This window comes from Anolis carolinensis, chromosome 3, assembly GCF_035594765.1.
Source record: "Anolis carolinensis isolate JA03-04 chromosome 3, rAnoCar3.1.pri, whole genome shotgun sequence".
Classification (NCBI taxonomy): domain Eukaryota; kingdom Metazoa; phylum Chordata; class Lepidosauria; order Squamata; family Dactyloidae; genus Anolis; species Anolis carolinensis.
Genome location: NC_085843.1, coordinates 77,620,706 through 77,646,077, shown reverse-complemented (window position 1 = coordinate 77,646,077; position 25,372 = coordinate 77,620,706). Strand labels below are relative to the sequence as shown.

The 25,372-nt window shown below is 42.3% G+C and overlaps 1 protein-coding gene across 1 annotated transcript; it reads left to right on the top strand.

The window, feature by feature from the left end:
- Positions 1 to 7,353: 7,353 nt before the first annotated feature.
- Positions 7,354 to 8,443, top strand: cldn14 (claudin 14). Its single transcript, XM_016992475.2, has one exon. It carries the CDS (start codon positions 7,541 to 7,543, stop codon positions 8,246 to 8,248), a length of 708 nt encoding a protein of 235 aa, XP_016847964.1. The 5' UTR covers positions 7,354 to 7,540; the 3' UTR covers positions 8,249 to 8,443.
- The last annotated feature ends 16,929 nt before the right edge of the window (positions 8,444 to 25,372 follow it).

Here is a 25,372-nt window from a genome sequence, read left to right as displayed (position 1 = left end):
CTTGGAATAAATGTATGAATTATCTCTGCTTGAAGCTCTACTTTCATGTAGTGATTGCTTAGATCAATGTTAGAATTGCTTTGCAGCTACTCCTATATTGTGGCCATTGCTAAGCAGGCACACTGTGGGGCAGTGTTGTGCCCTTGTTGTTGTTTTTGTGAAATTGCAACCAAGTGGCTACAGCACAGTTACATACTTAACAAATCCTCTCATTCATGTAAACAATGTCCTGCTTTTTATAAGGAGAGATTATCAGATTTTGCTATACAATAATTGTAAAAGTATTAGGTGCTTCACTGCTTTTCATTCTCAACAGCAGGATAAAAGAAGAGGTGTTGATTTAACACTGTAAACCAGTGTGATTTACATTAGTCCAATTACTGTTTACTAGATTAAGTGCCATTGATTTCAATGGGCTTGCTCTGAGAATAACTAAATCTGTCTTGAACCACTGTATGGAATGGGCCCATGTTGTGACATGAGAAGAAGAGTGGCCAGGTAAGAGGCTTCATGGATTTAAATATTTGAAAAACATGTTTGCAAAATGGGCAAGGAGAAAAACCTATGAAATGTTTAACAAGGAAAAGCAAAGGATTTGCTGAGTTTACAGTGAAAGCTTTCATTCTGTGTATGAAAACAGTTAAATGATTAATATTAAGAATTTGTTGTTAAATTACCATCAAGTTGGCTTCCATTTATAGTGCTTCTATGAAAAAGAGACCTCTGAGTCAGCCTGTGATCATTGGCTCTTCTCGGGTCTTGCAAATTCAGGAGCACAGCTTCCTTGATGGAGTCTAAGAATCGGGAATGCATCCAATCTGTTTAAATAAGCTTCTTCTTAGTTCAAGAAAAGATGGAAGACCACAGTACAAATAAAAAGAAGCCCATTTAAAGTTCCATGAAGAGTAATTTATTTGGTCTGATGTGTCCAAGTATTGCTTTCGCAGCAGCAGTTGCACAAAATATCCATGTAAGAGGTTTGATTACAAGACAATTAGAAAATATAATTTCTCAGAAACCTAAAATGCATTAAGGATGCTAAATTAAAAGACAAAGCCTGAATTACAAAGACAAACCAGGCAATTGTTTGACTCAAAACTACTAATTTATGTTGTTATGACTCAAGCCATTTATGACTTGGGGTTTTCTTGGGAAGTTTTAGTCAGTGGGGATTTGCCCCTGCTTTTCTCTAGGCCGGAGAGAGTGTGACTTGCCTAAGGTATGTCATTGGATTTCATGGCTGAGCGGAGATTTAGACTCTGCTCTCCAGAACCATAGCCCAACACTCAAACCATAGCATTTATGAAATGTAATTCACTGTAGGCTATTTAAATACATTAGTAGTTTAAGTTAGGTCATATGAAGGAAGCCAGGCTTCCTAAGAAATGCCTAAATGAACAAGAGTTAAAAGCTTAGAAAAATCTTGGCTGCATAACTTTTCAAAATGGTTATTAAATTATGGTTTTAGTGTGAAAGCTTTTAGTGTTCCCAGTTTTAAGGTAAAATTGTTTTAATACAAAAATACCAGGTACTAGAACCCAGCCAGTTCTAACTGCCCCGTTAAACACAGAATGGTGAGTGAAGACTAACCCAATTTCAGAAAGAAAAATATTTGTGCCAGCTAATGAAAAGGGATCAATGTACCACCTTGACTGCCTTTGATTTGATGGATGCAATGATGCAGTAAAGAGGATTTCAGGACATCCAAGAACAAGATAGATTCTTTATCAGTGTTGCAACTGCATTGGCTCACTATTACTGAAATGTAAGTCATATTCCAGATATTGGGAACAACACTTCTCTCATTTCTAGGCTATATGAAAAACTAGATAGCCAAGGAGAATTTATTTATTTATTTATTATGAAATGTATGCCCCAACTTTCCACAAACAAGTGTCCAAGGCAGCTTACAGCCTTTATAAACATAGTAAAGGTAGGTAAAGGTTTTCCCCTGACATTGTCTAGTCGTGTCTGACTCTGAGGGTTGGTGCTCATCTCAATTTCTAAACTGAAGAGCCGGAGTTGTCCGTAGACACCTCCAATGTCATGTGGCCAGCATAAATGCATGGAGTGCTGTTACCTGCCCACCAGAGCAGTACCTATTGATCTACTCACATTTGCATGTTTTCAAACTGCTAGGTTGGCAGAAGCTGGGGCTAGCAGTAGGAGCTCACCCTGCTCCCTGGATCTGAACAATCGGTCTTTCGGTAAGCAAGTTTAGCAGCTCAGCAGTTTAACCCGTTGTGCCACCATACAATATAAAAATTTAAAACAAGTTTAAACCATAAATATTAGCACATACTGTGAAACACTACTTAAAACCCCAATAAAATACATTCGAAACCACCAAGAAATTGAAGTTTATCTTCCAGGATCTAACAAGTTTGTGATTCAGAAGCTTTCCCTCTTTCCTGTTAAAGTGAGTAGCTTAAGAAAACCAGAAAAGCAACAATTTCTGATTAGAGATATCGGTATGCTGGGTTTTTTGTAGCACCCTAGAAACTAACTGGAGGAGCAAAGCTGGTAGCATAGTTTTTTTGTACTTATATATATCTACACTGTAGAATTAATGCAGTTTGGCGTCTCTAACTGCCTTGGCTCAATACTATGGAGTCCTGGGAGTTGTATTTTGGTGAGGCTAAAGCACTCTTGGACAACTAAAGACTTGTAAAGTTATAACTCCCATGATCCCATAGCATTAAGCCATGGCAATTAAAGTAGTGTCAAACTGCATTACAGCCACAGTGTAGATGCATCTGGGCCCACTTCTTCAGATGCAACAGAAGGAGCTGTGTAACCGATTTTAATTCCAAGAGTTTATTTATTTATTTATTTATTATTTACAGTATTTATATTCCGCCCTCAGGGCGGATCACATTGCACACATATAAGGCAAACATTCAATGCCATAACATAGAACAGAGACAGAGACAGACGCAGGCACGGGCTGGCCTCGAACTCATGACCTCTTGGTCAGAGTGATTTGTTGCAGCTGGCTGCTAACCAGCCTGCGCCACCACCCGGCCTGGTTTGATTGGTTTATACGAATTTTAATTTTTCATTTTTGATTTCATGCTTTTCATTATTTTGAATATATGTTTTACATTTTATTTGATAGCATCCAAATATTTATTTAATAATATCTCACTGATAAAATTAATTCTATATGTGGCTATAGAAACCTCCCACACATAGCATAGAATGCTCATTATCTCACACCAGTTGAAAATTCTTAATAATATTACCTATGTCTCTTAATATATATTTCATGTACTGTATTCTGCAATATATTGAATCCTGCTATCCTCCTGATGTTAGGCTTTGGTTAACTCTACTGGCTGGATCCATTCGGAGAATAACGAAATCCACTCCTTTGAATGTTTTCTCAGAGGTGACTCTTTGCTTGTCCAGTAAAGCCTAATCCCTAGTAAGCCTGTTTAAGGTTACAGAGAAGCAGCTTTTGAAATTGAATCCATTGATGAAAAGAAAACAGGGATACAGATGTTGAAAATGGTAGAAATATGGGAAAATTAATGAGTATACATGTGTGATTAACCCTGTAATTAATAGTATTTTTGAAGGCACACTCTGCCACCTGAGACCTTTTAAGTTTGAGGCATGGACACCCCAAAGACCCCATTGTGCTCCCCATTTCTGTTAAAAAGTAAGAGCCAACAGAGCATTTTCTGCCACTTGAGGCTGTAAACCAGGCATGCCAGCATTGCATGGGAAAATGTTTAAGGTGCTCTATGTCCTGCAGTATCAAATATTCAGCCAAGTTTTAATACTTTATGTAAAAATAAACAAGCATACACATCTCATTAATATGCAAATTGGCTTTAATCTTTAATACATGGTAAATATCATATGTATACCAAAGAATTGTTTTAAAATAATTTTATTATCAGTAAATGGTTGATTTGTATACCTATTTTATATATACCTGTATACCCAGGATTGTGTAAAAATTTCCTGGGTGGAAAAAGTTTAAGAAGCCCTGGTATACGCGGACCTTAGGATCCTTCCTGGACATTTTATTTTGCAGTATTTCCGGGCATTGTATTTTGCAGTATACAATGCAACATTGTAAGAATAGGAGAAAAATTGTGTGTCACACCAAAGGCCTGTCCAGGCAGACATTCTGTTTGCAAAGTGGCCAACCAACAGTTCATAGGGTGATTGACCGCAGAAAATCAATGCAACTTCAGTTTCCCTCTTAATTTTTCCAGCAAATGACATACAGAGATTTGCTCTTAAGTGAACAGTTGAGCATGATTCTAGGTGAGCATCTAACCTGCTAACATTCTGTCATTAATAAATTGAATTATGTACAGATTATGTTGAAAATAATTATGTAGACAGTAATACAGACTGAAGATTTGTCTGGATGGCTGGGTGGGTGGGGGTATGTGAAACAGCAAGCTGTGTTCAGCTATGCCTCTAACTAAACTTCCCTGAACTGAAATATACATTTTCAGTCTGCTTGGATCAACCATGCCCATAGCTAGTGAATAATATTGTCCAATGGTCCTTGTTTTTTAAAAAGCTTATTGATTATATTGGGAATGGGAAGCTGTGATTATCTAGATCTGTAGTTCTGAACCTGTGGGTCCCCAGATGTTTTGGCCTTCAACTAACTCTCAGAAATCCTAACAGCTGGTAAACTGGTTGGGATTTCTGGGAGTTGTTGGCCAAAACACCTGCGGACCCACAGGTTGAGAACCACTGATCTAGATATTGTTGGATCACATCTATAAACCATAACTAGCATAGGTGATGGTAGAAGCTCATGTAATCTGATGAGCCACAAACCACACACTCTGGTCTTAAATATAGGGTTAGACAGGTAGTTATGTATTTTAAATAAAATGATACACTAATAGAAAAGCTTGTTTTGCTTATAGATTCTATGCATCTTTAAATGAAGTGTCCATTTATAACCTAGATGACGTCAAAACAGAGGCAACTATGAAAGGGAGAATAAAGGTTGTTGATGTGTTGTCAAAGACTTTCATGCCAGAATCACAGGGGGTTGTGTATTGGGTGGCAACCTGTGCTGGACGGGGTTACACTCCCCCTGAAACCACAGGTCCGCAGTTTGGGGGTCCTCCTGGATTCAGCGTTGACGCTTGAAGCACAGGTGTCGGCAGTGGCCGGGAGGGCTTTCGCACAACTCAAACTTGTGCGCCAACTGCGACCATACCTCGTGAAGTCTGATTTGACCACGGTGGTCCATGCCTTAGTTACCTCTAGACTGGACTACTGTAATGCGCTCTACGTGGGGCTTCCCTTGAAGACGGCCCGGAAATTACAATTGGTCCAACGCTTGGCAGCCAGATTAAGTTACAGGGAGAGATCCACTCCCCTGTTTAAGGAGCTCCACTGGCTGCCGTTCATTTTCCGGTCCCAATTCAAGGTGCAGACTATAATCTATAAAGCCCTAAACGGTTTGGGACCCACCTACCTCCGTGACCGTATTTCCTTTCATAAACCTGCCCGATCTTTACGATCATCCGGGGAGGCCCTTTTAGCACCACTGTCTTTATCCCAGGCCCGCCTTGTGAGTACAAGGGAGAGGGCCTTTTCTGCTGTGCCCCCCCGATTGTGGAACTCACTACCTACTGAAATTAGGCAAGCTCCCACGCTGTTAGCTTTTAGGAAATACTTGAAAACATGGCTCTTCCGCTGTGCCTTTGGTGAGTAACTTCTGTTATTTCTGTGTTACTCCCACCCCGAACATCTATCCTCTAGATTACCCCACTTCCATATGTCCCTGCCCGCAGTGGAGTACCCCTATGTCCCTCTCACTCCAGGTTTTATCTTTGTGTTCACGTGGCCTGCCCTTGTTTTACTGTTTTTTTGATTTCTTGATGTTGATGCATTTATTGTATTTTTAATGGTGCTATGTTATGTTGTTTTATATTTTGTTATATTGTATTGCTCTGGGCATGGCCCCATGTTAGCCGCCCCGAGTCCCCGTTGGGGAGATGGTGGCGGGGTATAAATAAAGTTTTATTATTATTATTATTATTTTCCGGGTTGTATGACCTCTGTTTAGAGGGCACCTAGATTGCTGTTTCAAAATCCACATCCAAGACTAAAGTAAATTAAAGAACATTGTAGTCATGATCTACAACCTTTGTTGGGGTTGTTGTGTATTTTTCAGGCTGTATGGCCATGTTCCAGAAGTATTCACTTCTGACGTTTCACCCACATCTGTGGCGGGCATCCTCAGAGGTTGTGATGGGCATATATACCTAAACTTCACAACCTCTGAGGATGCCTGCCATAAATGTGGGTGAAACGTCAGAAATGAATACTTCTGGAACATGGCCATACATCCTGAAAAACACACAACAACCCCAACAAAGGTTGTAGATCATGACTACAATGTTCTTTAATTTACTTTAGTCTTGGATGTGGATTTTGAAACAGCAGTCTAGGTGCCCTCTAAACAGAGGGAAACTATGAAAGAGAGAATAAAGGTTGCAGATTCTAACTACACTGTTTTTAAATTCACTTTAATCTTGGATGTGGATTTAGAAACGGCTCTAGGAGAGAAGCCTTAAGGTCTTTGATACATTCATGGGTTTGTCTGTGCCTGCTCACACACATGCATGTTTAGCTTTAGCAGGCACCTTGCAAAGCAACTATTAGCAGAAACTGCTGAAACTAAGATTTACACAGGTGGAAGGGACTCTCTGTCTTTTATGACATTACAGCTTGAATTTATTATGGGATGTTTTCTGTAAATGAGAAGGTACCACCCCTCCGAACACACACATCTGGTTTCACATGTTGTCATCTAGATGAAAGCCACAACCTGAGTTCCCACAAGGGCTAATGAGAGTTATTCCCCTTCAAGATCCTTTATTAAAACACCACCACCTCAGGAAAAACTGGCAAGCAGAAAAGGCGACTTTAACTCTACTGCTTGTTACCCTCTTCTTGAGGTTTTTGGTATTTTATTTTTTAAATCGTTTGGCTGTTTTTTAGTTTGAGCAAACATAGCATTATTGTTTTGGTAATCCCACTATGACCTTTTGCAAAGTAGCTTTCTGGCAACTATTTTATAAATCCCCCATCCTGTTTCATGAATTAACACTTGCAACTGTTCTAATCATTTGTTGTTGTTGTTCTTAAAAAGAAATAAGTATTTTAAACAACTTGCTGATAATACAAAAAATAATGGTTTTGAAGCATTCTCTTCAGTGCTACAATTTGTTTGCATTGTCCTTTCCCTTGGAGTAGACAAGAGCTGGTTGAAACAACAAGAAGCAATTATTTCCCCACCATTTTCACAGAGTGCATTAAAGGGGGTTAATTATGCTAATAATCACACTAACTGCCTCTGGAATGCACCTTACTGGTCACCGGAGTAATGCACTCATATAATGTTTAACTTCTTGTTCCGCAATTACTTCTTTATTAGGCATCCAGAAGGTGTCAAAGCAAACCTGCCATATATCTCCCCGGAAAGGCTGTGTTTTCAGAAGGCGCCCCAGAAAAGATACAGTATTAAACCAGGACAAACATTAACATGGCTAGCATGGCTGTTCAGTTACTTGGCTTCTTCCTGAGTCTTCTTGGTCTAGCTGGGACCATCACTGCTACCATCCTGCCTCACTGGTGGAGAACGGCACATGTGGGGACCAACATCATCACAGCCGTGGCGTACGTGAAGGGTCTCTGGATGGAATGTGTTTGGCACAGCACTGGGATCTACCAGTGCCAACTCCACCGCTCGCCACTCGCTTTGCCTCGTGACCTTCAAGCAGCCCGTGCCATGATGGTGATTTCCTGTGTTCTTTCAGCGCTGGCGTGCATAGTTGCTGTGATTGGCATGAAGTGCACCCGATGTGCCAAAGGGTCCTCTGCCAAGAATGTATTTGCCGTCTTGGGTGGAGTCCTTTTCATACTGGCTGGGCTCATATGCCTCATCCCTGTTTCTTGGTCAACCAATGATGTTGTCACTGATTTCTACAATCCTTTGCTGCCCAATGGGATGAAATATGAGATTGGGCAAGCCCTTTACCTTGGCTTTGTCTGTGCTTCACTGAGTATAATTGGTGGAGTTATCCTTTGTACTTCATGCCAACGTACAGCCAACAACATAAACTACCACCCTCAGCCAAGGAGTACAAGGGCAGCTCCAGCCTACCGACCACCCGTGGCCTACAAGGCAAACCATACTTCATCACTAACTTCTGCTTCACACAGTGGTTACAGATTAAATGACTATGTGTGAGTTTTTTTGGTACCTTGCTGCTGCTTTTAAAAAAAGTTTTATATGTAGCTATGTCATGTCAGAAAGAAATATGTTATTAAATGTACATAATTTTTATACAATGTTTCCCATTGTTCTACTTCTTGTGAGAATAATATATGTAATTTTGAGGAGAATTGCTTTGAAACCTGAAATTTAAAAAAAACCTACAATGTATATTGTCCAAATTGTGCAATCTTCTGAATATGTGAAATTATAGTCAGCAGCATAACTTCTGTCATATATATATACGCACACACTTCTTTCCTTGAAGAAAGATAATTAAACATCTTCCATAAACATACAAATAACAAGGAAAGAAAGAATGTGTGTTGTGAAATATTATATTTAGATATAAATGTAATGGTGTTTGGTGAAAAAAAATTGCAGGTAACTATATGTAGGACTGGATCTCGAGTTCCATAGTAAAGTAGCTTTCTCTTTTCCTTCTGTCCAACTGTTACTCTGAAAGGTTAAGACACAGTTCCAGCTATTTCTATAGATCATATGAAAAAGATGAGCATCTACCTTTTGAAAAAGCATAAGGAAAATCAGTTTCTGCATAATTTACTACAGTGTGGTATGTGATTTTACTCTATAAATAATGACTACTGAGGAACATGCAACTGGATATAAGGGTTCTAGCTGTGCTAGTGGGAAGGCACAACTAGATCCAAATACTATGCCAAAAACATCAGCAGTTATCCTCCTCTATCAGAAGTGTCACATGCTATGCTCTCTCAACCAACACATATTTCATAAATCACAGAATATATGGTAAATCTCATAAATGAACCAGATTTGTCATCTCTTTTCAACAAAAAAAAGCTTCTTGATATTGGGTGAAGAGAAACACCTTGTTCGTGTGAATATTACCAGAGTAGAATTTCCCGAAACTTTCTCAAAATGCTTGTGTTATAATGAAAAGTATCTGCCTTTGACTTTATTCATGTTAAAATAATATTGGAGAATGTAATGTCTTTTTCAATTTTACTTCAGCTCTTTTAAGTAGAAAGCAGCTTTATAAGTGACACTGCACAGCTATTTCATTATTTTCTTTTAAGCATAGAGAAAAATTCATAATTTAAGAAACATGATTGCCTGTACCTATGGGCCATATGCCGGAAAAACTACAGCTAATACTATATATTTCAAATATAGCTGAAACGGGTTATTAGCATAATAAATACACACATGGACGCAGCTGATGAAATCCTATGGGTGGAGGAATGCTCTGGTAAATGTAGTCCACTTGTAAAAACATTTGCTCACACAGTGAGTGTCAGTATTGTGCAGTGTGGAAAAATATCAGGTAATCCACTAAAAGTGAACCAAAAAAGGTTTACAGAAAATTAACAAAGAGAAAGGCTAGATCAGTGAGGTGAGAAAGATACTTCTCTGTGGTGAGCTAACACAGGGCAAAAATGACAAAAGTATTACTGAAAAGATTTACACACAGGTGTACAAGGATCAGCAGGGAACATCATCTGCCCTCAAAGTTGTGCTGATAGAAACAGGTTTTGTAAACTGAATGACAAAGATGACAACAGAATTTTGAGGCAAAGGAACCTCTTTTAGGCTTTACTATACTGATCAGCAGCATCTGCACTGGAAACAGGACCAACTTGATAAAGATGTGGGAATCGTGTGTCTGCTCCATCACAGCAGTACTTGGCATGTACTCTAAGGAGACCGTAGGGTTATGCGCCTCTATCTCATTTTGATTTTTCATTGGATTAATTATTTTTAGTTAATCATAATCTGAGTGTAGCCTGCAGTGCCATCTTCAGTCACTAAGTGGAGGCATTCTCTAGCAAAGAACGGAAGTTCGAAGCAGGCTTGAGATACAGTGGGCCCTTTGTATCCACTGGGCCTTAGTTCCAGGACCCCCACCACTGGTAAACCAAAATCTATGGATAATGAAGTTTCACTAAATACAATAATGTAGGAAAAGGACAAAATCAAGCTTTACTTGTTAGAACTGAAGTGAGAATATTTTCAAGCCATGGATGGTTGAATCCTTGGATTCAGAATCTGTGGATATGTACTCGTTGTACTTATTTTTTTTTAATTCTAATCAAAACAAAACACAAAAAACACCCCTTTTTCCTTTCCTCATTTCATTTTTACTTTTTTTATAGAATTATAGCATGATAATGTATCAGTGCAATGTCACCTTTACTCTATAAGACAGGGGTCCTCAAACTTTTAAAGCAGAAGGCCGGTTCATGATCCCTCAGACTGTAGGAGGACTGGACTACAGTTTGAAAAAAACAAGAACGAATTCCCATGCACACTGTATATATCTTATTTGTAGTGCAAAAGGAACAATACAATATTTAAAATGAAGGACAATTTTAACCAACATGAACTTAACAGTCTATAGTTCAGGGCAGAGGTTGGGTAAATAATCTTGGTGGGCCGCATCCTTAGTTTGCGGACTACTGCTATAAGATATCTAATCATCATCATTAAGAAATTTGCCCATAGGACTGCCCCAGCAAAACAAAATCTACTTGAAATGTTTAAAGAGGAGTTATGGTACAGATCCAAGTCATCATTACAAAGAGCACCCCCAAAGTGGACAGTGGACACAGAGGTAACAATAACTAGTAAAATGCAAGGAACTACATCATGAGAACTCATGCTTCTTTAGCCTAATTAGGAAAAAGGTTTTTTGGCTTAGTACATCTGAATAGAATCCCACAGATTCTATTCATATATACTAAGGACTGATGCATGAATTGGTAAAGTAACAGATATTTGAAGGGAATTTAGTAGCATTCATACGAGAATGATACCTGGTAAAGTAACAACCATTATCACATCATGCTTGCAATCCCTACTATTACAGTAGAGAAGGTAGAATGTTGTTGAGAAAGCCATTTCTTATCATTATACCATAGGCATTCCTCCTATTAAAACAGCCAGGGAATGTGGCCTTGTTTCCCAGCTTGTTTGAAGTAGCCTAGTTCTTTAATGCAATTTTACATATTACAATGTAAAAGAGCACATGCACAGTGGACCCCAACATTTTAACATATGGGATGAGACTGGGAAATACCTATAAAATAAAATAAAAAGTAGGGATTACTATCCCTCGTGAAATTGTAAGTTTGGGCTGTTTGATCAGGTGAATTGATGTCTGGGCTACACTGGCAAATTTCTAATAAAACTTGAGAAAGGGATGTAAAAGAAGCCATGATGAAAGGCGCAGATAGTCAGACTTCCTCCAAGGTTAAGAGCAGTGTTTGTTTCCTACTGTGCTCATTTGACACTCATCAGATATCAAAGACACAAATGTGTAAAATCTGCATGCAGTGCTAACTTTGTGGATTTTATCATTTATAGGCAGGTGGTATCTGACATTTTATGATGCTGAATGCTTTCTATTTGGAAGGATTATGAAGTACCAGATAATGAATCTCTCTGCCTCCAATTTCTTTTGTCACTTCAGCATCAGACACTTTAGATGCACACCTCCCAACGAGAGTAATGTGGCAATGGTAGCAGCATATGGTAAAACACTGGAATGAGGTTAGAAGAGATATAAATATTGTGTTTGTCTTCAAAGAGATAGCCTTGCTATACTGTTTCATCATGATGGAAGTGGAAGGAAGGAATGAAATAATCCAGCAATACCTTTGATGCTGACTAGTTGATTCCAGCATGAACTCTCAAAAATCTCTTATTCTGATAGACATCTAGTGAAATTTGAAGATAAGGGAATAGATGTAAAAAAAAAAAAGCCATGATGAGAGGCGCAGAAATATTTATACTGCCTTTGAGTTCAATTGTGCTATCGTTAATGGTTTCCTCCAGAGAATAGAAGAGAAAGGGAAGCGATTTTTGTCAATTCCTCCTTTTCTTGTAGCCCCTTGCACTATCTTCTCTGGATGATCTCTCTACTTGTCAGCATCAGATTTTTTGAATGAAATGCAGGAGCTGGAAGGGGAATTGGTGTGAAATACCTTCCTTTGTCTTCTATTAGCAGAAACGTGACCTGAATCAAAAGTGTCAGCTAATGGAAAGAGATCATTTGTTCCATTTTATAGATATAGATATGTATATAAAATAATAAGATTACATACATCATCGACTATAGGTAATCTATGTATTGTCCATCTGTCAAAGAACATGAAGAGAGGAAGCAGATCATATACAGTTAGGCATTTGATCAATCTGCACAAAGAAAATAATCAATTACTGAAATATTAACCAATAACGATCAAGTATTTTTAATACATTTAGTTTATTAGAGTTGTTTTTCTCAGAAGTGATATGTGTGTAAGCATATTAGCAAAACCTAATTAAAATACAAACCTATAAACATCTTTTCTCAGAAGTAACTCTTGATTAACATTATGAACCAGTGTAACTGGGTGAAATCCAACTTCATGTTCCCAGACCTCTGCACCACAAAACATTATTCCTCTCTCTTGGCATTGCAGCAGTTCTCCCAATTTGTGACATTCTCAATCCTTTGTCATTCCACTCTTTCATCTGTTTTTAAAATGTCACAGTTGCCTTTCCTCCTCCTACTTTCCCCTTTTATCCACGTTCCCATTGCTGCAAACAAAAGTGCAAAAGAGAGAAGGGGGCAAAATTTGGCCTTTCTTGTAGGTGAAGGGAAAAGCAGATTACTACAACCTAGGTTGTCTTTTCATCTTGCCCTGGATTTAATCTGTAAAATATTGAAAGGTATGAGCACCAGGACGTCCAAATCTGTTTCAGGATATCATTTAATTATATGAATGGCATTTAATTCTCACTCTTCCCTAGAGACACAAAAAGGAGAGTGTGTATAGAAACGAAACAAAAGAACACTTCTCTTTACAACCTTGGTGTTTTCAAAACTGACAGCAGAAGAGCTCTACTACCAAGACATCATTCCACAGACAGTGTGGTGCACTGAGTACACTTATGGTACACTGAGACCATTTCTTTTGTATTTGAGTCCTACACAATTCATTCCAGGCCCCTGCAGCTACAGGACTCCCCAAATTAAGGCACAGTTGGCAAATACCAAGGACTGAGCACATGTAATTTTTAGTAGAGTTTTTGTGTGTGTATCATCCTGATTAATTTAATTATTAAAATGTACAGGATAAATTAGCTAGCTAGCAACTCTTTAAATTACATGAGCTCATAAATACAGTTTCATTTCTACACTCAGAGCTTTGAGTACTAAGCTTGATCGATCCATGAAAAATTTGATTCTAAACTCGTTTCAAAACTAGAGGGGGCATTTTTTCGTTTTTGTTGCTAATAACGAATTTGGCCCCCAAAATTTTTCGAAATTAACGAAATTAATTGCGCGGTGGCCCAAAAACAGCCCGAAGGGGGGGGGGACTTAGGGGGCTCTCCCGCCCTCATTTTTTGAGTGATCTTCTTCAAACTTGGTACAGTGGTAGAACACATTTAACACTGATAGCTCACCAAAATGTGGAACGTTTCCCTTATCCTCTGATTTTTGGCAAATTTCCATAGCTTTTATAATAAACCATTTTTTAATAATTGCAGAAATCTGTTCCTGGTTTGAAAGTCTTATTTCCTGTTAAATTGGGTTGTCTTTACTGTGAAAGTCATTGCTCTACTTCAGAAACTTTGTTTTTGTGGCTGAAACTTTGTTAAATTGGTGTAGTCCCCGGCTGAGACACAAGCAGCCCCGCTTGTGTTTGAGAGCGGTGAAGGGACAAAGGCACCCCCTTCTTTCCCCAAAAGGAGTTGTATTTTGTACAGGGAAGTATGGGATATGCAACTCTTTCCCAGACTTGGCTTAGGATTATCAGGAAGCGTCCCCGGCTGAGACACAAGCAGCCCCGCTTGTGTTTGAGACTGGGGAAGGGACAAAGGCACCCCCCCCTTCTTTCCCCAAAAGGAGTTGTATTTTGTACAGGGAAGTATGGGATATGCAACTCTTTCCCAAACTTGGCTTAGGATTATCAGGAAGCGTCCCCGGCTGAGACACAAGCAGCCCCGCTTGTGTTTGAGACTGGGGAAGGGACAAAGGCACCCCCCCTTCTTTCCCCAAAAGGAGTTGTATTTTGTACAGGGAAGTATGGGATATGCAACTCTTTCCCAAACTTGGCTTAGGATTATCAGGAAGCGTCCCCGGCTGAGACACAAGCAGCCCCGCTTGTGTTTGAGACTGGGGAAGGGACAAAGGCACCCCCCCTTCTTTCCCCAAAAGGAGTTGTATTTTGTACAGGGAAGTATGGGATATGCAACTCTTTCCCAAACTTGGCTTAGGATTATCAGGAAGCGTCCCCGGCTGAGACACAAGCAGCCCCGCTTGTGTTTGAGAGCAGTGAAGGGACAAAGGCACCCCCTCTTCTTTCCCCAAAAGGAGTTGTATTTTGTACAGGGAAGTATGGGATATGCAACTCTTTCCCAAACTTGGCTTAGGATTATCAGGAAGCGTCCCCGGCTGAGACACAAGCAGCCCCGCTTGTGTTTGAGACTGGGGAAGGGACAAAGGCACCCCCCCTTCTTTCCCCAAAAGGAGTTGTATTTTGTACAGGGAAGTATGGGATATGCAACTCTTTCCCAAACTTGGCTTAGGATTATCAGGAAGCGTCCCCGGCTGAGACACAAGCAGCCCCGCTTGTGTTTGAGACTGGGGAAGGGACAAAGGCACCCCCTCTTCTTTCCCCAAAAGGAGTTGTATTTTGTACAGGGAAGTATGGGATATGCAACTCTTTCCCAAACTTGGCTTAGGATTATCAGGAAGCGTCCCCGGCTGAGACACAAGGAGCCCCGCTTGTGTTTGAGAGCAGTGAAGGGACAAAGGCACCCCCCCTTCTTTCCCCAAAAGGAGTTGTATTTTGTACAGGGAAGTATGGGATATGCAACTCTTTCCCAAACTTGGCTTAGGATTATCAGAAAGCGTCCCTGGCTGAGACACAAGCAGCCCCGCTTGTGTTTGAGACTGGGGAAGGGACAAAGGCACCCCCTTCTTTCCCCAAAAGGAGTTGTATTTTGTACAGGGAAGTATGGGATATGCAACTCTTTCCCAAACTTGGCTTAGGATTATCAGAAAGCGTCCCTGGCTGAGACACAAGCAGCCCCGCTTGTGTTTGAGACTGGGGAAGGGACAAAGGCACCCCCTTCTTTCCCCAAAATGAGTTGTATTTTGTACAGGGAAGTATGGGATATGCAACTCTTTCCCAAACTTGGCTTAGGATTATCAGAAAGCGTCCCTGGCTGAGACACAAGCAGCCCCGCTTGTGTTTGAGACTGGGGAAGGGACAAAGGCACCCCCCTTCTTTCCCCAAAAGGAGTTGTATTTTGTACAGGGAAGTATGGGATATGCAACTCTTTCCCAAACTTGGCTTTGGATTATCAGGAAGCGTCCCTGGCTCGGATCCCTTGTTTCCAAAAAACACTTTTGCGTGGAAAAAAGAAAGGAGAAAGCCCACCCCGCCCGCAAGAAGAAAAATGGCGCCAGGAAAAAAACACCCACAGGACAGCCCTTTGCAAAAACAAAAGAAAAAGAAAGACCCCACTAACACACACCACCCAAACTCAGCCAGCCACCCCACCTTTTCTCCCGGTCTTCACACAGCCATGCTGTGACGCAGCAATCTTTCCTGCCTGCCAGTGCCTGCACCAAAATCTCCCTTCCACCCTCTCCAAAATTCCCAGTGCGACTGAGCCACGAGGCGTGTGCACGCTCAGGACGTCCTACCAGCCCCTCCCCCTGGTTAAACGTGCTCTCTGATTGGCTACAAGGTGCAAACAACATGCTAGATTGCCCCAGTGGACTTAAACAAGTTTGGATGATTTGCCAAAGCATTTTTTAAAAACAAAAAAAAAGGCGCCATAACGGAAAACGGCCAATCGCGGTTCGAAACCGCGATATCCAGGCGTGTGGACAACCAAGGTTCGATATTGCTTCAAAACAAACGAAAATAACGAATCAATAACGGTAAACGGGGAAAACGAATTATTTGAGCAAGCCTATTGAGTACCATGGAGTCGTCCAAGAGGATCTTGCAATGCTTAGAGAAGTGTTCTCTCTAGACCAGTGGTTCTCAATATGTAGGTCCCCAGGTGTTTTGGCTTGCAACTCCCAGAAATCTCAGCCAGTTTACCAACTGTGGGTATTTCTAGGAGTTGCAAACCAAAACATCTGGGGACCCACAGGTTGAGAACCACTGCTCTAGACCTTCAGCACAATTCTCTGGTCAGATTCCAATGGATATTTTGCTGGAAGCCCAGAACATCCATCATTCTGGGCAAGAAAAATAGGGTTCCAGATTATACATAAATTGTATTACAGGAAGGGTCCTGAAATTAATTTCTTGTGTAATATGCAGGTATTTTGTATATCCATGAAAGAAGCAATTTATTGTGTTACAAAATATAGGCCACGATCCTGCATCACATTGATAGATCATAAAGTTCTATGCAATATAGTTACATTGCACTCTCCTCTCCGCATCCTCATCTTAACATTTTCTGGCTAGATCCCCTTTCCAAAACCATTCGTCACCCAAGGAGGATAAAGAAGCCAGCCGTCTCTGTTCCTCCAGCTGCCCACACCTGCAGGAAGATCTTCTCAACCACTTGGCAGGTTCAGGAGGGTGTCCTTTTATTCTTGAAGATGGATGAAGGAATGAAGCCATCTAACTGCTTCATCCCCTCATCTTCTCTTGGCCACTGAAATACTACGGTTACCTGGCTGGAAAAGGTAGATGGCTAGGAAAGCCTGTTGCAGTGGATAGAGATACTGAATTATTTCATCCAGCATAATCAAAAAAGTCCAATATGCTGGTGTGATTTCCTGTAGTAAGCCAGTGAGGTGTCATGGTTTGAATATTGGACTAGGATTCTGGGAGACTAGAGTTCCAATCTCTGCTAAGCCACAGAAACCCACTGAGTGACCTTGGACAAGTCACACTCTCCATCATCAAAGAACAGAAACGTCCTTTGAATAGCAAAACTCCTATAAATAAATATTGCTCCAAGGATAGAGTTCCCAAAAGCTGGAGTCAACTTGACAGCATATAATTATGGCAACAACAAACTTTCTGTGATCCTTACATGAGTCACAGACTTGATGTGATCCTTACATAAGTTGATATGAAAGGATGCCAGCCTTTTATGCCAACATTCTTTCAGTCCTGTCACACCCAAATATGACCAGGAAACAGAACTCAGAGTGATCACGGAAAGTCTTTTCTTTTTTTTTTACTAGGCAGCTTTTTTTTCTCTACCTTTGTTTGGAAAGCTACTTGCATATTTATAGATACTTTATTTGTGTGTAATGAATCTACTTTTGTGTTGTCGAAGGCTTTCATGGCCGGGATCACAGGGTTGTTGTATGTCTTTCGGGCTGTGTGGCCATGTTCCAGAAGTATTCTCTCCTGACGTTTCGCCCACATCTATGGCAGGCATCCTCAGAGGTTGTGAGGTATGGAATCCATACCTCACAACCTCTGAGGATGCCTGCCATAGATGTTATGATTGAGCCTCATGGCTCTGTTACTGACAGACGTGGGCGTAAGACTCCTCGAGAGTCAGATACTCTCGAGGAGCGAGAAAGAAAAAGACTGCGAGACATTTTTGCAGCACCATCTGACGAAGAGTCTTTTGAGGGGTTTACGGAGAGAATGGAGGAGGGGCTGGTTAGCTCGGAGGAGGATGAGATGGATTGGACTCGGGTGAGGGAGGAATTGGGTGCCACTGGCCATGATGGGATAGAAGATGAATGGGGACCTTCAGGATTAGACCCATGGTCAAGCTGGAGGGATGGGACGGGATCCACAGCTGGAGATGCTGTGGGGCGTAGTCAGAGGTGTTCCAGCTCTGATGAGGAAAGTGATGAGGAAACGCCCGGGTTAAGGAGGACAGCTGACAGTGATGAGGATTTGTAACTGGCATAAAATGGGGCTTGGGAGCAATTGCAAATTGCGTTGGGCAAGGTAATCTGGACGAACGCTTGGGATCTGTGTGGGACGCTTTCCTGAAGACTGGTGTGTTTTCGTGTGCTGATACGTAAGTTGTTTTGGAATTCAGGGTCAGACGGCGGGAGGAATTGTGTGGGCATTTGTTTGTGCAAACCTGTGCTTACTCTTATTAGCTTGACCTTCCGTCGTCTTCTTGACGGACGCCATCTCCTGCTTTGAAACTCGGACTGAACTGACCACGGCTTGACTTCCCCCTTCTTGGACTTGGAAACTACAAACGTCTGCTTCTGGCTTTGATCTACGGAAAGGAACTGGGTCTACTCTACTGCTGCAATCCTTGGCTGATCTGTTCGTGTTGGAAATCCTGTCTGCTGTGTGTGTGGGAGCGACGCAAGTTACTCAAGGCACAGTGCTGGCAGCAGAGAGGAATCTGCTGCCAATTAGTTGCATTCTTTTGTATCTTTTGTTCCCCGGCTTTTGTTTTGTTTATCCCCAGGCTGAAGCAAGCAGTTTGTTTTTACCCGGATTAAACTCCGGTTTAATCCGGTTTATCTTTTGAACGTTTTTCTTGTCCCTTTTTGCTCCTAAAGGCTAATACTGCCTGGCCCTTGTATTTTACGGGCATTTTTGAGTTCTGTAATCCAATAAACTCTGTTAACTTTGATCTTGTGGCGTTCTGTCCTTGACAGATTGCCCAACGCCCATAAAAAGTTTATTGCAGTAATAAACCCGTCAGGAAGACGATGGAGGAGTTAAGGGCCAAATTTGAGCAATTACAAACGGCTTTTACCGTCAGTCAAGCAGCTCATGCTGTGAAAGGACATGTTTTGACTCCTGAACGCTTTGACGGAACCAGGTGCAAGTTGCCAACCTTTTTGGCACAAGTGGAGCTTTATTTTTCCCAGCTCAGTGCTCATGCTTTCCCTACAGACGCTAGCAAGGTGGCATTTATTTTGAGTTTGTTGACCGGTCCCGCAGGACAATGGGCCACTAATTTAATTTTGGGAAATGACCCAGTCAAGGACAATTTGAATAATTTCAAAAAGTTATTAACTGACACTTTTGGGGATCCTCTCCGCACGGAGAATGCTGGGTGGGCTCTGTATCGGTTGAAACAGGGAAAGGGGACTGTTTGGGATTACTTAAATAAGTTTAACTTGTATCGCCACCAGCTGGATTGGGGGGAAAATGCATTCATGCTTTTATTTACTGCTGGGTTAAGTGATATGCTCCAGTATGAATTAGCACGCTTGGAGCTGGCTGAAAATTGGGACGCCTTAGTAGCTAAGGTGCTGCGTTTAGACGCAAGGTTCGAGGCTCGTAAACACTCGAAAGCAATGTGTGCGCCACCCATGCATGTTACCAGGGCACCTGTGGTGATGGGGGAAGGGCCTATGGAGCTTGGGGTCTTTAAAAAGCTGTCTACAGAGGAAAAGAGCCGTAGGAGGCAGCTGGGGTTGTGTTTGTACTGTGGGAATGCTGGGCATTTTGCCAAAAACTGTAATGTGAAACCTTCTCAGCTTTCGGGAAAAGGCCAGCCCTAGTGCGACGTGAGTCCAACGCACTAGGGCTCCTCAAGCAGTCAACTGAGGGGAGGAAGCATGTTTTCGTACCCATTACATTATCTGTTGGGGGAAGGGAACTTGTTTCTACTTTGGCACTGCTGGACTCAGGGGCTACGGTCTCTTATGTAGATATTGAGTTTGCCAAGAAGCATGGCATTCCTAGAGTGCGCAAGGCATGCGACGTGTGGGTGGAAGGAGCAGATGGGAGACTGCTGGAGACTGGGGTGGTTAACCATGAAACCTCAGCAGTAATGTGGGAAGTGCAGGGAGTAACGGGAACGTTTGTGTGGGATATTACGAGCTTGCCTAGATATGATGTGATCCTGGGGATGGATTGGCTAGCTGTAGTAAACCCACAAGTAGATTGGGCGACACATAAATTGACCTTAAAGAGGCAGGATTGTTGCACTCTGAATGTTACTCAATCTGATATGGAGGGAGTGCCTGCTGAGTATGGGGAATTCTCTGATGTATTTTGTAAAAGAGAAGCGGACAAATTACCACCGCACAGGCCATATGATTGCGCCATTAAGCTAGCAGAAGGTGCGAAATTGCCAGCAGGAAGGCTGTATGCCTTGACTGTACCGGAAAGGCAAGCTTTGCGAGAGTTTCTAGATGAAAATTTAGCCAAGGGGTTTATTCGCCCATCTAGCTCTCCAACTGCGGCACCAGTATTCTTTGTAGCCAAAAAGACTGGGGAACTTAGGCTGGTCTGCGACTATCGGATCCTAAACAAATATACCATTCGGGATAGGTACCCGCTACCTTTAATCTCGGAACTGTTATCAAGGGTGCAAGGGGCCAAGGTCTTTACCAAGCTTGACCTGCGGGGGGCATATAACTTAATCCGTATACGGGAAGGTGATGAATGGAAGACGGCATTTAACACGTGTTTCGGATGCCACGAGTTCCGAGTCATGCCTTTCGGACTTTGCAATGCTCCTGCGGTCTTCCAGAGGTTCATGAACGATGTGTTCAGGGACCTAATTGACCAATTTTTAGTGATTTATTTGGATGATATCTTGATTTTTTCTAAGGACGAGAAAGAACATCGTCAACATGTCAAGCAGGTTCTGCATTGTCTGCGGGCTAATGGGCTTTTCGCCAAGGCTTCCAAGTGCGTCTTTCATGTGCCTGAAGTGGAGTTCCTAGGTCATGTAGTGTCAGGTAGGGAACTTAAAATGGACCCACATAAGGTTGACGCCGTCAACTCATGGCAGGAGCTTAAGACTAAGAAAGATGTGCAAAGGTTCTTAGGATTCGCTAATTACTACCGGGAGTTTATTCCGAATTTTGCAAAGCTCACGGTACCTTTGACGCAGCTCCTGCGTAAGAAACAGCCATTTGTGTGGGGGCGGGAAGCTCACGATGCGTTTTTACAACTTAAGTCTAGTTTTCAATCGGACAACATACTAACACATCCTGATGTTGACAAACCGTTCGTGGTAGAAGCGGACGCTTCTAGCTACGCGTTGGGGGCTGTATTGTCTCAGAAGGATTCCTCAGGGACCTTGCGTCCCTGTGGATTTTACTCGCGGCAACTAACACCCTTCGAGCAGAACTATACCATATGGGAGAAGGAGTTGTTGGCGATTAAGGTGGCGTTTGAGGTGTGGCGGCACTGGCTAGAAGGGGCGCGGCACCAGATCGTGGTCAGATCTGATCACAAGAATTTAGAGCACTTGCAAACAGCAAAGAAGTTAAACCAGCGTCAAATCCGATGGGCTTTGTTTTTCTCCAGGTTTAACTTCAAGGTGCAGTTCGTGGAGGGGAAAGCAAACTTGCGGGCCGATGCTTTATCCCGCAAGCCGGAGTTTAAGACCAATGAGCAGGTAGTATGTCAGACCATCTTGCCTACTGCCTCTCTATGTGTTGTAGATAATGAGCTCGGGTTACATGACCAGATCCTTGAGGCTCAGAGGGATGATGTGTGGACTCAGGAGCAACTGATGCTGCTATCAGCAGGTAACCGTACAATACTGCCTCATCTACAAGATCAAGACGGAGTATTGGTACGCAGGGGGCAGGTCTACGTACCAGTGGGGGCCCTCAGGTTGGAGGTGATTAGAGCCCACCATGACGAACCCATGGCTGGGCACTTTGGCAGGTTCAAGACCGTACAGCTTATCACCAGGAGTTACTGGTGGCCAAAGATGCGGCAAGACATTCTGCGCTTTTGTGACAGCTGCGCTGTTTGCCAGCAGAGTAAGACGCCTGTTGGGCGCCCTAGAGGGTTGTTGTCGTCTCTACCTGTTCCTGAGAGGCCATGACAAATCATTTCCATGGATTTTATTTCGGATTTGCCTAAGTCTGGGGGTTATACTTGTATTTGGGTGGTGGTGGATTTATTTAGCAAACTGGCTCATTTTATTCCTTGTTCAACCATTCCGGCGGCCCCTACGTTGGCCTTACTATTTACTAAGCACATCTATCGTTTGCACGGAGCACCCGAGGTGATTATTTCAGATAGGGCTCCGCAATTTGTGTCACGCTTTTGGAAACACTTCCATGAGTGCTTAGGGACTAAGTTAAACGTTTCTTCAGCCTTTCATCCGCAAACGGATGGACAGTCGGAACGGGTTAATGGGCTCTTAGAGCAGTATTTGCGTTGTTTTTGTTTAGATCAACCCACGGCTTGGGTGAAGTGGTTACCGGTGGCGGAGTTCGCTTACAACAATGCGGTGCACACGTCTAGTCAGCATACGCCATTTGAGCTAACTTATGGTTTTCACCCACGGGGAGGTGTGGCGCCGTCGACCAATGTGGTCTCTTCGGACCCTGTGTACCGCTCTTCGGAAATGGCTGCATTGCATGATGTTGCCCGTCGCTTACTGTTGGAAGCTAAGGCAACGCAAAAGACTCAGGCTGACCGCCACAGGCAGGCAGGGGAGGAGTTGGAAGAAGGGGATTTGGTGTGGTTATCTTCCAAACATATTAAACAGGCTGGGGGAAAGTTTGCGCCTCGGTATTTGGGTCCCTTTCCTATCGTTAAAAAGATTTCTTCCGTTGCGTTTCGTTTGCGTTTACCGTCTAGTTTAAAGGTCCATCCAGTTTTCCATCGTTCGCTGTTGAAACTAGATACCTCCAGTCGTCGTGGTGCTATAGCGGAGGGTATCACTGCCACTTCTCCGCCATCGGAGGAGGAGGCCTTTGTGAGAGGGGATAGTGTTATGATTGAGCCTCATGGCTCTGTTACTGACAGACGTGGGCGTAAGACTCCTCGAGAGTCAGATACTCTCGAGGAGCGAGAAATAAAAAGACTGCGAGACATTTTTGCAGCACCATCTGACGAAGAGTCTTTTGAGGGGTTTACGGAGAGAATGGAGGAGGGGCTGGTTAGCTCGGAGGAGGATGAGATGGATTGGACTCGGGTGAGGGAGGAATTGGGTGCCACTGGCCATGATGGGATAGAAGATGAATGGGGACCTTCAGGATTAGACCCATGGTCAAGCTGGAGGGATGGGACGGGATCCACAGCTGGAGATGCTGTGGGGCGTAGTCAGAGGTGTTCCAGCTCTGATGAGGAAAGTGATGAGGAAACGCCCGGGTTAAGGAGGACAGCTGACAGTGATGAGGATTTGTAACTGGCATAAAATGGGGCTTGGGAGCAATTGCAAATTGCGTTGGGCAAGGTAATCTGGACGAACGCTTGGGATCTGTGTGGGACGCTTTCCTGAAGACTGGTGTGTTTTCGTGTGCTGATACGTAAGTTGTTTTGGAATTCAGGGTCAGACGGCGGGAGGAATTGTGTGGGCATTTGTTTGTGCAAACCTGTGCTTACTCTTATTAGCTTGACCTTCCGTCGTCTTCTTGACGGACGCCATCTCCTGCTTTGAAACTCGGACTGAACTGACCACGGCTTGACTTCCCCCTTCTTGGACTTGGAAACTACAAACGTCTGCTTCTGGCTTTGATCTACGGAAAGGAACTGGGTCTACTCTACTGCTGCAATCCTTGGCTGATCTGTTCGTGTTGGAAATCCTGTCTGCTGTGTGTGTGGGAGCGACGCAAGTTACTCAAGGCACAGTGCTGGCAGCAGAGAGGAATCTGCTGCCAATTAGTTGCATTCTTTTGTATCTTTTGTTCCCCGGCTTTTGTTTTGTTTATCCCCAGGCTGAAGCAAGCAGTTTGTTTTTACCCGGATTAAACTCCGGTTTAATCCGGTTTATCTTTTGAACGTTTTTCTTGTCCCTTTTTGCTCCTAAAGGCTAATACTGCCTGGCCCTTGTATTTTACGGGCATTTTTGAGTTCTGTAATCCAATAAACTCTGTTAACTTTGATCTTGTGGCGTTCTGTCCTTGACAATAGATGTGGGCGAAACGTCAGGAGAGAATACTTCTGGAACATGGCCACACAGCCCGAAAGACATACAACAACCCTGAATCTACTTTTATTTGAAACTCCGAAGTTGGTTTTAGAGGAAGCGGTTAGAAAGCACCCATTATTCCATCGTTTTCCTTTAATGGATTTTTCAAGGTATGAAAAAGATGCTAAAATGGGGGATAAGGTGATTTTACTATTGGAGGATGGTGACAAATGATGCCACCTGTAAACTCCAGTTAATGTCAAGACAAAAGCCTCACCTGAAAATGCCTCGAGCCATATTTTAATAGGCAACAAACCAAGCTTCATCACATCTTCATCATGCTAGCCCTGTGTGCCATGTGAATGAATACCTGCTGCTGTGTAGGTGTTGCTACAGATTTTATTTTCATAAAGTCCAGTGCTATTGTATGAAAATATGATGCCTTTTTTTGCAGGTTACCTTCTGAGGCAATTTACAGTACTTAGAAAACCAGTTCCCTTGGCAGAGCTCCTGAGGTGTGACCCTGGCCTTGTTTAGATTCTTCCGTTCTAAGGTTAAAGGGGATTTAAAATAAATTTTTTTAAAAAAAAACATTGGACAACCAGGGTTCACCCTGCAATGTATAGCTGGAAATATTTTAAGGAAAACCATCACATTTGTGACATGAAAGGAGTTATATTTTCAGATGGTAAGATTTCTTTTTTAATCACAGAAATTTATTCCAAGTAGCAGCTAACATTCACAGCACGTTAATCACAGATTAACCACTGGGTTAATCCCAGAATCCCAAAAATGTGTACTCAGTCACCCCTTCTTTATTTCAACACAGCAGGAAAGCAATCTGGATGGAGTACTGTGCTTGGCTGGTCTCTCATTCTTAAAATAAATAACTGTATGAAATGTCATTAACAGAATAGTTGAGCCTACTGTAGGAAGAAAAACTTTGAAAATATCAATCTAATGTCAGAGTTTAACAGTTTTCTTTACTGCAGAACAGGCATCCCACAGCTGTTCATATTGTCCAGAATACTTTAGCCAACTATAATTGCAGGTTGACATTTCCTCCTTAAAGTATTCCCTGTCCAGGAGCTAAGCCAAGTACATTTTGGACAAGATGAGGGTGTTAAAAATATGAATGTGCTCTTATTGGAGAGAGCAAAGTTGCATGTTTTATATTAAATGTGCTCATTGAGAAAATAGTCCTGCAGAAAGTTTGTCAAGATGATAATTACTTTGGCAAAAAACGAGAGAAGGAATGCCACCTTGCCTGGCATCCATCAAAAATGGACTCCATTTAGCAGACTTTAATGAAGCGCTTTA

Excerpts from the sequence above, each read along its gene's own strand:
- cldn14 (XM_016992475.2), top strand. The coding sequence starts at position 7,541 with ATGGCTAGCATGGCTGTTCAGTTACTTGGCTTCTTCCTGAGTCTTCTT.